This window comes from Podarcis pityusensis (assembly GCF_964106645.2).
Source record: "Podarcis pityusensis genome assembly, chromosome: 16".
NCBI lineage: Eukaryota > Metazoa > Chordata > Lepidosauria > Squamata > Lacertidae > Podarcis > Podarcis pityusensis.
Genome location: NC_138041.1, coordinates 39,256,475 through 39,271,987, shown reverse-complemented (window position 1 = coordinate 39,271,987; position 15,513 = coordinate 39,256,475). Strand labels below are relative to the sequence as shown.

The following is a 15,513-nucleotide window of genomic DNA, read 5'->3' as shown; positions in this document are numbered from 1 at the left end:
CACTTACATAGTCACCTGACAGCAAATTTCAAAATCTGAGCACTTGGTAAAACAACTGTGTTAAGCCAGCAGTTTAAAAGCATGAGAATGCAATTTGCAACACAGAGCAATGCTTTCAGCAATGCTAAGGATTTAAATAGCTTCTAATCACATTGTTTGTTAATAGGCTTATCTCATTTCCCTGAAAGGCCAAGGGGGGCGGGGAATGATTGATGAACCAACAGCTCCGATTTTTGGAAAGGGAAATAAGCATGAAAGCTGAAGCAAGGGTGGCTTCAAGTAACAAGAACTGGGCCTGGACCTCAGCCACTATTCTTGCCTAAGTAAACTCAGTTTCAAATTGGTAGACTACAGAATACACACCTATCTCAGTGAAATATGACCCCCCCAAAGCAGCACAAAATAGCTATTGTTATTCTAGGCTGCATCAATAGAAGTATAGTGTCCAGATCAAGGGAAATAATAGTGCGTCTCTATTCTGCCTTGGTCAGACCCCACCTGGAATGCTGTGTCCAGTTCTGGGCACCACAGCTTAAGGATAGAGGCAAGCTAGAACATGTGCAGGAGGGTGACCAAGATGATGCAAGGGTCTGGAAACCAAGCCTTATAAGGATCGGTGGAGGGAGTTGGGTATGTTTAGCCTGGAGAAGAGGAGACTAAGATATAATACCTGTCTTCAAATAAATGAGGGGCTGTCAAATGGAGGGTGGAGCACGCTTGTTTTCTCCTGCTCTGGGGGGTAGAATCCAAACCAATGGATTCAAGTTACAAGAAAGGAAGAACTTTATGATGGTAAGCACTCTTCAGTAATGGAGCAGACTCCTTTGGAAGGTGGTAGACTCTCCTTCACTAGAGTTTTTTAAGTAGAGGTTGGAGATTCCTGCATGCATTGCAAGGGGTTGGAATAGGTGACCCTTGAAACATCTTCTAAGTCTACAATTCTATGATTCTATGACACATGTGAAATGTGACCCTGAAATGGACCTCCCCACAGAGGAACAGCCTCTTGCCGGGGTAATCAGGTATGCCTCCCTCCCCCAGTGTTTAATGCATGATGAAGAAGCAGTCAGCCACCCTGCAGTTCCCAAGTTTACCAAGTATCCTTTCCATCTCTTCACACTTCTTTACTTCACCCACATATTTCCGTTGGAAGACACTGGTGCTTGGATTGAGCTGGAAAAAAGAAAAATGTTATTTGCCCCAGGATCCAACTTAAAAGCCCTTTGCATCAATATTTACAGTAGGGGTGGGGAACCTGGGGCCCTCCAGATGCTGCTGAAGCACAACGCCTACAATCCTGGACCATTAGCTATGGTGCCAGGGGATGATGGGAATTGGAGTCCATCAATGTCTGGAGGGTACCAGTTACAAGTAGGTAGCCGTGTTGGTCTGCCGTAGTTGAAACAAAATAAAAAAAAATTCCTTCCAGTAGCACCTTAGAGACCAACTAAGTTCGTTATTGGTATGAGTTTTTGTGTGCATGCACATGAAAGCTCATACCAATAACTAACTTTGGAGAGTACCAGATTCCCATTCCCTGGTTTGCAAAAATCAATTCTAGAGACACGTATTACAAAAATAGGTGAAACTGGGTACCCAACAGCCATTCTATTTTCACCTCTGTTCCACCTCCGCTGCTGGAGACAGGATGCTTCTGAATGCCAGTGGCTGGGAATCATGAGTGGAGAGAGAGTGGTGGCATCCATGTCCTCCTTGTGGGCCTCCTGTGGGCCTGCAGTTGGCTCACATGGAAACACGATGCTGGAGTCATGGGCATTTGGCCTGATCCCTCAGGGCTGTTCTTATGTTCACAATCAAACATCCAAGTTCTGAGATCAACCCTCCCTCACCCCTAATCCTGCTAAAAATACTTTTCTTCTTTTAGAAGAAATTCCATTCAAAAATTGAAGGGTACCCAAGCATTAGTACTACATTACAAGTTTATACCACTTTTCTGTGAACAGCAGATCCCTTGCATTGCTTTTGAAATTCTCAGTCTCAAAAACCTATTTGTGCCATCGTCCGAGATATGTTAATTAAAGGAAGAGAAACCCAAACTCTCCTTAAGCACACAAAATAATTTGTGTTGTATAAATCCTGGCCAAAGGGCTCCATTATAGTAAGTAAACACTATGTGTTTACTTACTATATATGGGTGTATTATAGTATTTAAATTCTGAATTCAGCTTTTGTTTACAAAATGATGAAGGCTGCAATATGAATAGTCATCTATAAGACTGCACTACTAATTTACAATTCTCTAACATAGAACCACACAAAAGTGTAAGAAAAAACAATCAACATAACCAGGGGCTAAATAATTTTCTCTACATGTAAAGGTGAATGAACCCTAACATGAGGGAAACCCACATGGATGCTCAGTTTCCAGGTCTGAAAATTGGCTTTCTGAAGTATTAGTAAACGTGTAGAAGTTTGGGCTATAAGTGTTAAATAGTACAAAATATCTATGGTGCTTAATTATTATATATCACGATACAATTTTTTAATGAAAAAACAACTGAGGATGCAGACTCTGGTACACCGAAGTTTATGGTGGTATAAATATAAAGTGCAGCAAGCTAACAGCTACCCCTCTGGAAATAGTTTGTATGATAAACTATGGTTAAAAGGAGGCTAGTGAAGATTATCGACTCCTCCAAACAAGATTGTAAAATCAATGCACTTAATTTTAACTTACAGGTGAGTCCCCATTCCATTCTGGGCCTGTGCACATATACAAAATCGCATAAAATGTGGAGCACTCTGGAGAGTCCTCCTCAAACAAGCCCCATGGTCCCTCCAGCTCATGCAAGATAGAGAGGCAGCAGAGCTGGCCCAGCTGACATGTGCAGGGACAGCTGACACTCACAGGAGCTGGACTGATAGCGGGGCTCAGCTGACCAACGCGCCAGCTCTGCCACACCTCCAGCTCCCACAAACTGGAGGGACAGTGGGGCTTGGTTGACCAGGTGCTCCCCATTTCCAGCTACCACTTCCAGGTACCTAGCACTGTGCAGGTGCACAGGAATGAACAAATAACAATGCACATAAATGAGGATTTGCCTGTATTTATTAATATATATTAAGCCTCAAACTGAAACTAGTTCAAGTGTTAATCTGATATTAGTGCTTCAGTGAGAAAGTGGTTTTTGTGTATCTACTGTAAAACTGCAGGAAGACAGATGTAAAACAAAGGGTCAAGCAAATGATTATTTCAACACAATAAATTATGAACTAACATCTTAAAGACCTTTGCTCAAGAGCCAAGCCATAATTCCATATTCTGTTCGCCAGCTTCTAAAGGTAGGCCTAGAATGTCTGAGTCATAAAACCAATAAGCAAATGTAATAAAGACAAGGAAATAATGAACTTCTCAAACGACTTCTGTTAATCAGTAAATGTTTTGGACCCTGGCCATTCCTATTACCAGCATGGAAGAAATGTTGTATGGTAGCATCCTAAATGTTGGAAAGTAGGACCCAATTAAACAACAAAACCCACAATGGGCCCCCCTAATACAATGCATAACAGCAAATCATTCACTATTCCCAGTTAAGCACCAGGTTATACTAGAGCACTAAAAGTTTTTTCCTAGACTGTTTGGGTTATAAGGCTTGTGAGAACAAAAAAATTGGGCTCACACATACAGAACTGGTTGGACGATACAATGGATCCTGGCCATCTTTATAAATAATTTGGATAAAGGTATTGAGGGGATGCTAATCAATTTTGTAATTTTAACCTTCTGTTGGAAGCCCCCCAGAGTGGCTGAGGAAACCCAGCCAGATGGGCAGTGTAGAAATAATAAATTATTAATATTATTATTATTTGCAGATGACACCAAACTGGGAGGGGTAGCCAATGCCGCTGAAGACAGAATTGGGATTGAAGGTGACCTTAGCAAGATTGGAGAACTGGACCAAAATTTAAATAATGAATTTTAACGGGGACAAATATAAGTTTCAACACTTAGGCAGAAAGAACCAGCTGCCCAAATATAAGATGGCTGGCCCGTAGTACAGGAATCAACAGTGTGATGCTGCAGCTATTCTAGACTATTCTAGGCTGCATCAACCAAAGTCTAGTGTTCAGATCAAGGGAAGTAATAGTCCCACTCTATTTTGCCTTGGTCACAGCACACCTGGATTACTGTGTCCAATTCTGGGCAACACAATTTAAGAAGGATATTGACAATTGGAACATGTGCAGAGGACGGCAGCCAAGATGATCAAGATGTGGGAAGAGGTTCCTATCCGAAACCCTGGAGAGTTGCTGCCAGTCAGTGATGACAATACTGCACAAGATGGGCCAATGGTTTGAGTCAGTTTAAGGCAGCTTCCTATGTTCCTATGCTCCCCTACAATCCTGTGAGGTAAGTAAGCCTGAGAGACGGCAATCAGCCCACATGAAGGCTGAGCTGGGAGCTGAATCCTGCCCTCCATCTCTACAGTATGTGGCCTTCCCAATCTTTCTGGGCAACTCACCGCTATCTGCAGGCTTTGGCCATGCTGGTTGAGGCTGACAGGAGCTGGAGCCTCCAGTGTCAACTGCAAGGGGCACACCTGTTCTCCACTTATTCACAGGGCTGCCTGATTTCTTTTTAAGACTGCTCCACAACTTCAGCCTTTCTCAAACTTGGGTTCCCAGATGTTGCTAGACTCCAAGTCCTTTCATCCCTAGCTAGCAGGACCAGTGGTCAGGGATAATGGGAGTTGTAGTCCAACAACAGCTAGGGACCCAAGTTCAAGAAACATCAGTTTATAGCATGACAGCACCAATGCTCTGGAACTCCCTGCCTATTGATATCAGGCAGGCACCTTTCACAGAACCACAGAATTGTAAGGGACCACAATGGTCATCTTGTCCATCCTCCTAAAATGCAGAAATCCTATCCGCAGCTGTCACTAGGTGGGCTTGAACCGCTAACCTTCTGGTTAACAGCCAGACAAGCTGCATTCTTTTCCGGGCCTGATGGAGGAAGAAGTTGTTACTTAGACAAACCTGCCCAGGTGTTTAGAAAGCCTGTACGGGCTTTTAGTCTCGATTCTATGCTGGCCTTTAACTTTCTGTATGCTTTAAAGTTGGGGAAAAAAAGTGATAGTTTCATTGTTCTGTTTTTTTTGTAAACCGCTTTGAGGGGTTCCTTCTCGGCACGCCCCCCCCCCCGACAATCAAGCAGCGCATAAATTCCATGAACCACCAGCTGAAGGCGCGCGCCTCTTGTCGCCTCAACTCACGTCTCGGAAGTGGGCGAGGCCGCGCTCGCCCAGGGCGCTGAGGCACTCGTAGGCCGAGCCCGCCTGGAGGAAGAGCTGCGCCAGGCACATCGTCTCGCTGCGGAAGAGGGAGCCCATGGCGGAGGGCGCCCAGGCCGGGCCGGGGGAGGCGCAGGGGGAGCGGCAGAGGCGGCGTCACCGGTCTCCTCGGCGCCGCCCCCGCTCCACCGTCGCCGCTGCTGCTGCTGCTGCTGCCGTCCCGCTGCGGAGGCGGCTCCGGGGACTGGCGGGTCCCCCGCTGCCCGGTGCCATGGAGAGGAGGCAGGCGAGGGGGACGGAGACCCGAGTCGCCCCGAGTCCCGCGGCTTCCGGCTTCTCCTCACAGGTCCAGGCGCCGCCGAGAGAGAAGGGGCCGGGAAAGCCTAGAGCGGCCACCGCACGCTCACCTCGGAAGTTCCGGTCAATAAGACAGCGCCATTGGCCCGGGCGCTCTGCCCCTCGGCACCTCTATGGCGGGCCCAAATGCCGAGCGAGGAGCTGTTTCGTCTCTGTGGTAGGCAGGAGCAAAGAAGGGCCCAGCCAGGCTGGCCGAACGAAAGCGAGCCCAGAGTTCCTGTGCTTCCCTGGTGGGGCCGACCATTGCCTTTCCCTTGGGCAGGGCGAGGGATTCCAAGGCTGCAGCCTCTCGCGCTGGGTCGCCAAACAAACTGGGGGGCAGGACGGGGGGGGGGGCAAAGGGCTTTGAGGCAAGCTATACATTCTCAACAAACAGTGTTCCAAAGAATCAAGCAATCGGGGGTAGCTTAAAAAACAAGAGCTCCTCCTTATTTTATTGTTTCGTTGTACAGTTCTCCCGATGTTTTGGGGGGTGATGTTGGAATTTACTTCCAAATGAATGTGAAATATGAAACTTGTCTCATCTTGTTATGCAGCAAGTTGCCCTGTGGGTTTTTAATGCAAGACAGCACAGAGATTTCCTAAATAAGGCCTAGTGCTGAGCTAATATCCTCTCAGGCAGAAATTCAGCAGCTTCTCATGTTAGGAACATCTGTGCTCCAGAGGTAGTATAATAAAAATAATAATAGTTATAAAACAAATTATAAAACTACAGTAAAACATGAGCCTCACCCCACTGCCCCTTATTCTTGAGGAATCGAAAAGATTTCCCCATGCAAATCTCTCGGAAACAATGTATTTCATCTGGAAAACTATTGAATAAAGATTACTTTTTATTAAAACCTTTGAATGTGTTTGAACTGTGTTTGAGTGCGCAGAGAATGATTTCACTTGAAAGCAATGCCCTTAGATTACAGAATCATGGAAGAGTTAGACGGGACCACGAGGGTCTTCAAGTCCAGCCCCTGCAGGAATCTTTTGCTCTACGTGGGGCTCAAAGGATGGCCCTGAGATTAAGGGTCTCGTGCTCTACTCAATGAGCTATACGGATTGATCTAAATAGCAAACACCAATTATTTATTTTTTACAATTTACAGTGGTGTAAAATAAAGGGTGTAGGAAATGAAATGAGTGTTGCCTTTTCATTGTTGAAGGATGTTTTGTTAAGACTTTTGATTCAACACACTTATTTCAATATACAGTTGTACCTTGGTTTTCGAACTTAATCCGTTCCGGAAGTCCGTTCTTAAACCAAAGCGTTCTTAAACCAAGACGTGCTTTCCCATAGCAGCAGGGGACTCAATTTACAAATGGAACACACTCAACAGGAAGCAAAATATGTTCTGCATGCAAGGCAAAGTTCACAAATCAAAACACCTACTTCCGGGTTTGCAGCGTTCTTAATCCAAGTTGTTCATAAACAAAGCTGTTCTTAAACCAAGATACCACTATATAAGCGTCAATAGACTGACCTTTTAAATAGGAAGCTACTCTTTATGTTTCTAAGCAATTTTTTACCTTTCAATTAATTCACCAATTTTATAATGGCTCTTAGTACCATTAAATAATGCCTTACAGTGTGTCAGGGAACTGCCATCGGAGCCAGGGGGAGAGGGAGGGCTCCAGAGGGATTCCGGAGAGCGTCCCGGGAGGGAGAGAAGCAGCACATCTTCTGGGGAAGGAAATCAGCATAGCACCAGTGGTGAAGGGGGGCAGATGGGGGAATCGGCGAGGCGGTCCCATGACTCCTCGCCTGGGACCCGCGGGGAGAGCACGGGTCCTCCGCTGCCCACACCCTCCCTGTGCAGAAGGCTTCCGTGCAGGGAGAGTAGGCGGAGACTAGGCGTCAAAGAACTTCTTTGCTGGAAGAAGTTCAAGAAACGCCCACTGACGGATTCTGCCAGCGATTGAGACAGCCACGGGCGAGTGGCTGTCCGGACAGAAAGGGTTCACTCAGGCAACCCAGCCAGGTGTGGCGCCGATTTACGCACGAGCAACCCCTAGAACCATTACACAGTGGTACCTTGGTTTACGAACTTAATCCGTTCCGGAAGTCCGTTCTTAAACCGAAGCGTTCTTAAACAAAAACGTCCTTTCCCATAGCAGCAGGAGACTCAATTTACAAATGGAACACACTCAACAGGAAACGAAACATGTTCTGCAGCCAAAAAGCACTTTTTCACCAATCAATCAATCATTTATTGTATTTGACTAAAAGGCATTACAAATCCAGTTACAAAAGCACCAAACCCAATTAAACCTATTAAGAAATAGGTTGTCCAACCCCCCTGGAATGCAGGAAATTCAACTGAAATTGAGGAAATATTTGTATTTCTGTAGTGCTTTTTGGGGTTCCCCTCTCCAATATAGCAGTATATGGGTTTCACGAAACAAATACTGTAAATGAAAACCGTTCTATTTTTCCTACATGCTTTGCGTCCAAGAAAAAAGGTCCCAAGCTCAGCCCCCGGCATGTGGGAGAGACCCCCCGGCCCGAAGTCCTGGCTTGCTGCTGCCAGTCAGTGAAGACAAATATCGGCTCCATGGACCAAGGATCTGACAGCACCTTCAGAAAAAAGGTTGGACTTCTGGACTCCCCCATCTCCCTAATGCACTCTAAGCGGGAAGAGAAAGGAGACTAACCGTATCCCAAAAGGCGAAACCCTCTGCAAAACAGGAGTCCCGGGCATGGCCTGCACCCAGGGAGGTCGTATTTGGGGGACCCTTTTGGCTGGCTTCTGAGCTCTCTGGGCACCAGCCTGGCTTTAAAAAGGTAAAGGTACCCCTGACCGTTAGGTCCAGTCGCAAACGACTCTGGGGTTGCGCACTCATCTCACTCTATAGGCCGAGGGAGCCGGCGTTTGTCTGGAGACAGTTTTCCCAGGTCATGTGGCCAGCATGACTAAGCCGCCTCTGGCGAACCAGAGCAGCGCACGGAAACGCCGTTTACCTTCCCGCCGGGGCAGTACCTATTTATCTAGTTGCACTTGATGTGCTTTCGAACTGATAGGTTGGCAGGAGCAGGGACCGAGCAACGGGAGCTAACCCCGTTGCGGGGATTCGAACTGCCGACTTTCCAATCGGCAAGCCCTAGGCTCTGTGGTTTAGACCACAGTGCCACCCGTGTCCCTAGCCTTACTCTGATGTAAACTGCACCTTGAAAGGACTGAAACTCTCAAGCAAGAAATAAGGCAATGCAACATTAACTCTGAACCGCGTGAGGCTCTTCCCACCCCATTTCATTCATTATTACTCTCTTATTTTTTCTTCCTAATAAACCCTTTTGCTTTTAGTATTTGCTACTTTCCATAATAAAGACAACGCTAATTGTGACTTGTAGAACCTCTAGATAAATATGTGTATAACTCTTATGAGAAACTTTATTTCTCTGGTCTCATTAAAATGTAACAATGTAATGGCAAACCCCTCTTCTATGACTATTTTTACACCCGCAAATCTTCTTAAAATTACGCCAGGGTTATTAGCGTGCATGTTAGAGAGTTAGGAACTGCAAGACAAAGAATGATTGTACTGTAAATGCAATCAGATAATTTATTTTCAAATAGTTTATTTTTGTTGAGATCTGTGAACTATTTTGCAATTTCTTTTGAAATATGAAGTGGTATACAAATTAGCTGAATAAAAATAAAGTAATAAAGAAAACCCATAGCCTTTTACTATCACAATCAGTTTTGCTGTCCTTAGGAAAGATAGTTGTTAATAAGAGATATTTGTTAATAACCCACAGTACAAGGAGAACACAGGGGAAACAATTCAAAGAATCCATCACATAAAGTTGCATGGAATATTCAGGTGAAATAATGTGTGTGTGGGCTACCTGTGCTACATTACATGTTTACACATTTTAATATAGGGAGTTTGCAGATACTGGGGATAGCCATCCTGTACTACTTAGGCCCTAACCCATTTACATAATGGATGTGAAGGGCTATATAAACATTAGGTGCTGTGTAAGCACAAAGTAGAAACAAGAAGCTAGACCCAATTGCATCCATAAACATATTAATTTCAAAAGTCGTTAGTGTTGCCCATTCTACTGTGGCCAGCAGGTTTATTTCCTTATAAAGAAAGTTGTGAGGCCCACTGACTCAGTGTCACACACGTTAAAAAAATCATAGGTAGCTTAAGCCTGCACAACTTCAAGGGAAAAGACTTCAAATGACAGTTGGACAATCCATTACACTTTTCCATATATAGTATATATACAGAGTAATTCAACTAGAAATTGAGAGAGAGAGGCTTGCAGAATACACACAAACCCACGGCAGAGAATGGAACCCGAATCAGTGTTATTTGTTCTTACAAACATGGGCATGGCACCACTGTTAAGGATAGTAGGTGAGAGCATTAGCTGTGAGCCAGGAAGCTGCTGGTTCAGATGTCACTTGATTAAATAACTGCTTAAATAACTCAGCCATTCCTGTAATATGGAAATAATAGCCAGCATGGTGCCATGAATAAACATTCCAGACTTGGACGGAGGAGACCTGGTATAAAATCCCTGGTTATCTTAGACAAGTTACTATTTCTCAGACCAGCCTACCTCACAGGGTCATTATGAGGTAAAAGAGGAATAGGTTCCATGTAAGCCCCAAAATATTCCAACTTTTCCTCCACAAACCTAGCATTTTATTCCTTTAAACATATTTTGGGAAGCCTATCCTGATCCTATGCCTGTTCACTAATAAGTCACATTGTATTGAAAGTAAAAGCCCATAAGAAAAATTCCAAAATCCGTATGTGCGCAAATGGGAGAGGAGGACTTCCGGGTTGGCGCCATCGCCGAATGGCGGACTCCCTCCGAGCTCCGGAGGGAGTCTGCTCGGCAGGGGCTGGGTCCTACCGCACCGGCGATGCGGGGACCCTTAAAAACCACGGCCACGGAGGTCGTGGACATGGAGACTCGGCTGGCACCGCTAGCGCCCTCCCGACTCGTGAAGGAGCCTTTTTAAAGGCTACGGATCGGGTGCCGGGGAGAAGCGTGGTGCTTTGAGTCCTCTGCTATCCCTGCCGAGCGCAGCCGCATGCCATCCGGCGGAGAGCGCTGACTTCTTCCATTGAAAATTCGGACTTCTTAACAACAACCCGTGAGTAATTGGGAAACCGGGTTCAAAAGGAGGAAAAAAAAGAATTCTTTTTTTTCGGATTGGACACGAGCGGGGGGGGATCCAAAAAGGAAGTCAGTCCCCCCCCCTACTGTAAACCTTCCAAAACAAGGACGGGGAAACCAAGGTCCAAAAAGATGTGTATTGCTGATTAAAACTAAGAATTCCACGATGGGGAACTATAAGAACTGTGCTGGAGGAAGAATTGAGGGAGAAGAAACGTAACCCCCCCCCCCCGGGAACCGGGGTGATTGAAGAGAGAGCCTGGTGAAAAGAGTCGGAGATTTTGACAGCTGTCAAAGTAGCTGTCAAAGTCGGAAAGCAGAGAGGATTTTATTATGAGAACTTTGCTGGTTGAATTTGTTACAATTTGCTATAATTTGTTAAAACTTGGATACAAAATGGCGATAACATGGATAACAATCGGACTTTTGGACTAGAGAAAACAAAGTTACAACAATCCCCCTAGCGGAGTTTTGGGACATTACAAAGATGGTCGTAAGTGGAAAAATACCATTGGAATTTTACAGGACTGGTTATCTTCTGGGAAAGCTGCAAAACGGAAATAATATTTTGTCTACAGGGTGTTCGGCTAAAGGAGACAATAGAATTTTCTATTGAAGAAAGGAAGGGACTGAACGCAAGTTTTCGTTCCTGAATAATAATAATCCCTGCAGAGTTACTAAGCTTCTGAATTAGAACGTTTCAGCAGCGGAACAAGAGGAAACTGGACTACAACTTGGAAAGAACAATGGGGGGAGTTTTATTTAAAGATTTGAAGTTAAATGTTTTAAAAAATAATTATAAACAGAAAAAGCCAGCAAGGAATTGGGGGAAATAGGTGATTTATGGACTTTAAGAATTCCAGGCGGATAACATGGTTTGGTGGTCAGGGGGATATTAAACCGGGGACAGGGGGGGGAGAACTAAAATCCAAAGGCTTGTCAATTTTTTTTTTTTCTGAATGAGCTTTTTCTTCATCTATTATATTTTTTATTTCTTATTTCTTATATTTCTATTGTGTGGGGTGTCTTTATCATTAAAAAAAGGGAAATTGTGGAATGAAAATGGGGTGGGCCCTGGGGAGAGAACTTTTGTTTTTTATTAAGGGTATTGATGAGGAGTGTATAAATTTTAAATTCGAATAATGGTCTAAACAAATTAAGTTTCAATTAGAACTGAGAGCTTGTGGAGCCAACAATATGAAAGGGGAATATGGTAGGGGTGGGGGAAGGGGGGAGTCCCAGAAAGTGGATGTATGAAAATAAGGCTTTAAATGTACTTTAACTCTTACTTTCTGTATTTTTGAAAATCTTAATAAATATCATTTAAAAAAAAAAAAAAAACAAATGGGAGAGGAGGTAACAGACAATTGAACTTGAAGAATGTTCCCTCACAGCCCTCTCCAACTGCTATGTGAAGCTGTCTAGTTTGGCTTCTATTTACTTTTACTTACCAAACCACCTAAAATTATTTTCCACTTTTACTCACATGAAACTGTCTGGTATCCCTTGTTTCCCTTTTTCCACCTAAAAAGAAACCTATCTATGTGTTTCTCCCAAGGATAGAGACAGAGCTGGGTAACAGCCAGTGACATAATGGTCAGTAGACTAGGGGGACTAGGCTAGTCCTCTAAATGTTGTCCTTCCCAAAGCCTGGGAAGCTTCTGCCCAGGTTAGGGAAGGAAGTGCGATTCTCACGACTTCCGGAGGTGGCGCCAACGGCAATGGCGGAATCCCTCTAATTCGGAGGGAGACCGCTCCACAGAAATCGGGTCTAATACCGCTTCGGCACAGCGGGGACCCTTTAAACCACAGGCGGGTGAAGCCTGTGACCCTGGGACTCGGCGGGCACTGTTTGCGCCCCCCCAATCTGTAAAGGAACCCGGCAACGGGCTCCGGAACAGAGCGAGGAAGTGGCGCTGTGCTGCGAGTCGTCTGCTTCTTTTGTGGAGTGAAGCCGCGTAGCTGTTGCCGGAGAGCGCTGCCTTTTTTCCTGGACAATTCGGACTTTAAAACAAACATCCGTGAGTACCCAGAATTTGAACAAATTGGGACAGTAAATGAAGATTAGTGAAAGGGACAGAATTGGACTATAAAAAAAAAAGAAAAAATGATTGAATTTGGTACGGAGCGGGAAGGGCTAAACAGGAAGTCACCCTTCCGTTCCTTTGTAAATACAACAAAGCAAAGGCAACTTATACTAGAGCTTTGAAAATTACTTTTAAAAGAGTGGATTCCAACATTTTAAATTGGGAATAATTTTTTTGGACTATTTGAAGCAGTAAAAGGAAGTTATTTTCGTCCTGATCCTGGAGCGGGGAAGTCAGGACTGACGTGAATCAATCAAGATATCTGTGTGAGACAGATAGTTAAAAGAAGAGAATTTTTGTGACTCTACTGTTCCCTTTCGCATTTTAAAGGAATATATATGGATAAAGTATCTCAAGTAACATGGAAATGTAACAAAAACAAATATAAGTCTTCTCCCTAGGGGGAGCCTTAGAGACTGTAACTAATGCCAAGGACTTGACAGCTGTTACAAATAATCGTGGGAGAGTGCAACAATGTTTTCAGAAGTTGTGGTTTGCCTGCTTAATAAAACAAAGACTCTACTGGAAGAACTACATGATAAGGTGAACCAGATGGCCAAGTCGACTGGAAATCATGGACAGGCAGTGGAAGGCTTTGATCAAACTGTGGGAATATATGTGGAGTCTATCCAGGACTCAAACCAGGAGTGTGTCTTGACAGAACAGGGGTTTGTGGCATTAAATCAGGAGTGTGGCTTGTTAGAACAGTCTCAACAGGAGCTTGATCCTTCGGATTTGATAATGGAACTTGGAAAAAAACAGATATGGGAAGGGAAAGTTTGGTGTGGTTTTGAAATGGGGGGCTGGATTGACCCCCCTATGCTGGGATATCTGGACTTTATAAATACAGTAACAGGCTGCGACATGTTTGGAATTGTGGGGGCCCACAACTTCGGAGGGCCCTTGAAGTATGTTCTTAAATACTACATGGAATGCAGCGATGAACAGGGAAAAGGATCTGATCTGATGAGAAGGGTTAAAAACACTATTAAGTTGGAGTTACTACGAGCAAGTGACTACAGCCACAAATATGAAGAAAAGCCACGGAAGGGCCATGGAAGTGACCTGAGGGCCTCGGACATAAGGTCACCGGGTTAGATTGAGGAATAAGGACTGACAAAATCCCGAAACCAGGAGGAAGGGACGTTGGATTAAGATCGGACTTGTTTATATGCTTTTTTCTTTTTTCTTTTTGTTTTTTAACTAACAGAATGTTTTATAAAGTTGATGAATGATAGAATGATAGAAAAATGAATGATAGAAAAATGTTGGAAGAAATTACCTGGCTTTAGTAAAGATGTATAAAGAATTATGAAAGAACATTATGAATATAAGAAGCTGGTAAAGTTAAGATCTAAATTTTAAATTTTAAGGTTTATTTTATAATAGAAAGATGGAAAGGATTTGCTGGGATAATTAATAACTATTAAAGAATTATGAAAGAACATTATGAATATAAGAAGCTGGTAAAGTTAAGATCTAAATTTTAAATTTTAAGGTTTATTTTATAATAGAAAGATGGAAAGGATTTGCTGGGATAATTAGTAACTGGAATACAAAGGAAGGGAGGAGGAGGAGGTCTAATGTTTTTTCTTCTTCATTATTATTTTTCTTCTGTATTTTTCACTTTTGTATATTTTTATTTTTTACTTCTGTATCTTTTTCTTTTTTGTGTAAGTTTTTGTACTTTCTATTTTTTGTTTTTTTGTGTAATTTTTGTTTTTTTGGAAATCTCAATAAATATTATTAAAAAAAAAAAAAGGAAGTGCGATTCTCACACCCAATTGTCCTCGCAAGCTGGCACCTCTGGCTCTAACTGTCCCCCTACAAATAATTTCCCTGCACGCCACTGGTATCAGCCAGGTTTGGTGATTCCATAGATGGGAATCAGCCATTACACTGCTTGTTCCCAGAGGCCTTGGTGCAATTTGATACCTGCACAGCCCCCAAAGAGCTTCCTCTGAATGTCTGCTATAGTGCTACCCAAGGCCGGCCCAAACATTTTGGCACCCGAGGCAAATCACAGAATACTCCCCCTCCCTGCAGGGAAGAAGAGGTGTAAACTAAGAGCTATGTCAGGAACAAGGGAGGAATAAAGATCTACATGGGAACAGGAGTGGGAATTAAGTCAACCTTACTTGACGGTTGAAGTGGGAATCAAAGGCCATCGCAGGAGGGGAGGGGCCCACTTTGTGAATCAGGCCAGGCAGGTGCAGAGCCCAGGAGACCCCAGAGAGCAACCCCCGCCATTTCCTCCCTGGGATGGGAGGAGTCCAGCAGCACCTCCTATCCGCTCTCCTTCCTGGGAGGTTTTTAAGCAGAAGTTGGATGGCCATCTGTCATGGATGCTTTAGCTGAGATTCCTGCATTGCAGGAGGTTGGACTATATGACCCTTGGGTCATTTCCAACTCTACAATTCTATGATCCTATGCTGAGAGGCTGCTGTAGAGACGGCATTGCATGGGTGTGTGGGGTGTGCAGCTGTTATGGAGGAGGCACATCCAGCCTCCAAGGAGCATGCCGCAGTTGTTGCTACCACCACCGCAGCAAGAGCAGGCAATGCATTCCTTGGAGATCAGATCTGCTGCCTCCATGTACAGTTGTGACCTGTCCCATATAATATAGGATTGTCCCGTATTTCAATGTAAAATGCTACGTCCTGTATTGATACAGTTTTGTTCT

General features: G+C 44.2%; 1 protein-coding gene across 1 annotated transcript in view; it reads right to left on the bottom strand.

The window, feature by feature from the left end:
* Positions 1-5,867, bottom strand: part of ATP6V0A2 (ATPase H+ transporting V0 subunit a2) — a 38,157-nt gene extending 32,290 nt beyond the window's left edge. Inside the window, exons 1-2 of the mRNA XM_080985625.1 lie at positions 5,238-5,867; positions 1,095-1,173 (exon numbers count right to left, since the gene is read on the bottom strand). Of these exons, the coding sequence (XP_080841751.1) occupies positions 1,095-1,173; positions 5,238-5,354 (196 nt within the window). The 5' untranslated portion in view covers positions 5,355-5,867. The remainder of the gene's footprint in view (positions 1-1,094; positions 1,174-5,237) is intronic.
* Between the last annotated feature and the right edge of the window lie 9,646 nt (positions 5,868-15,513).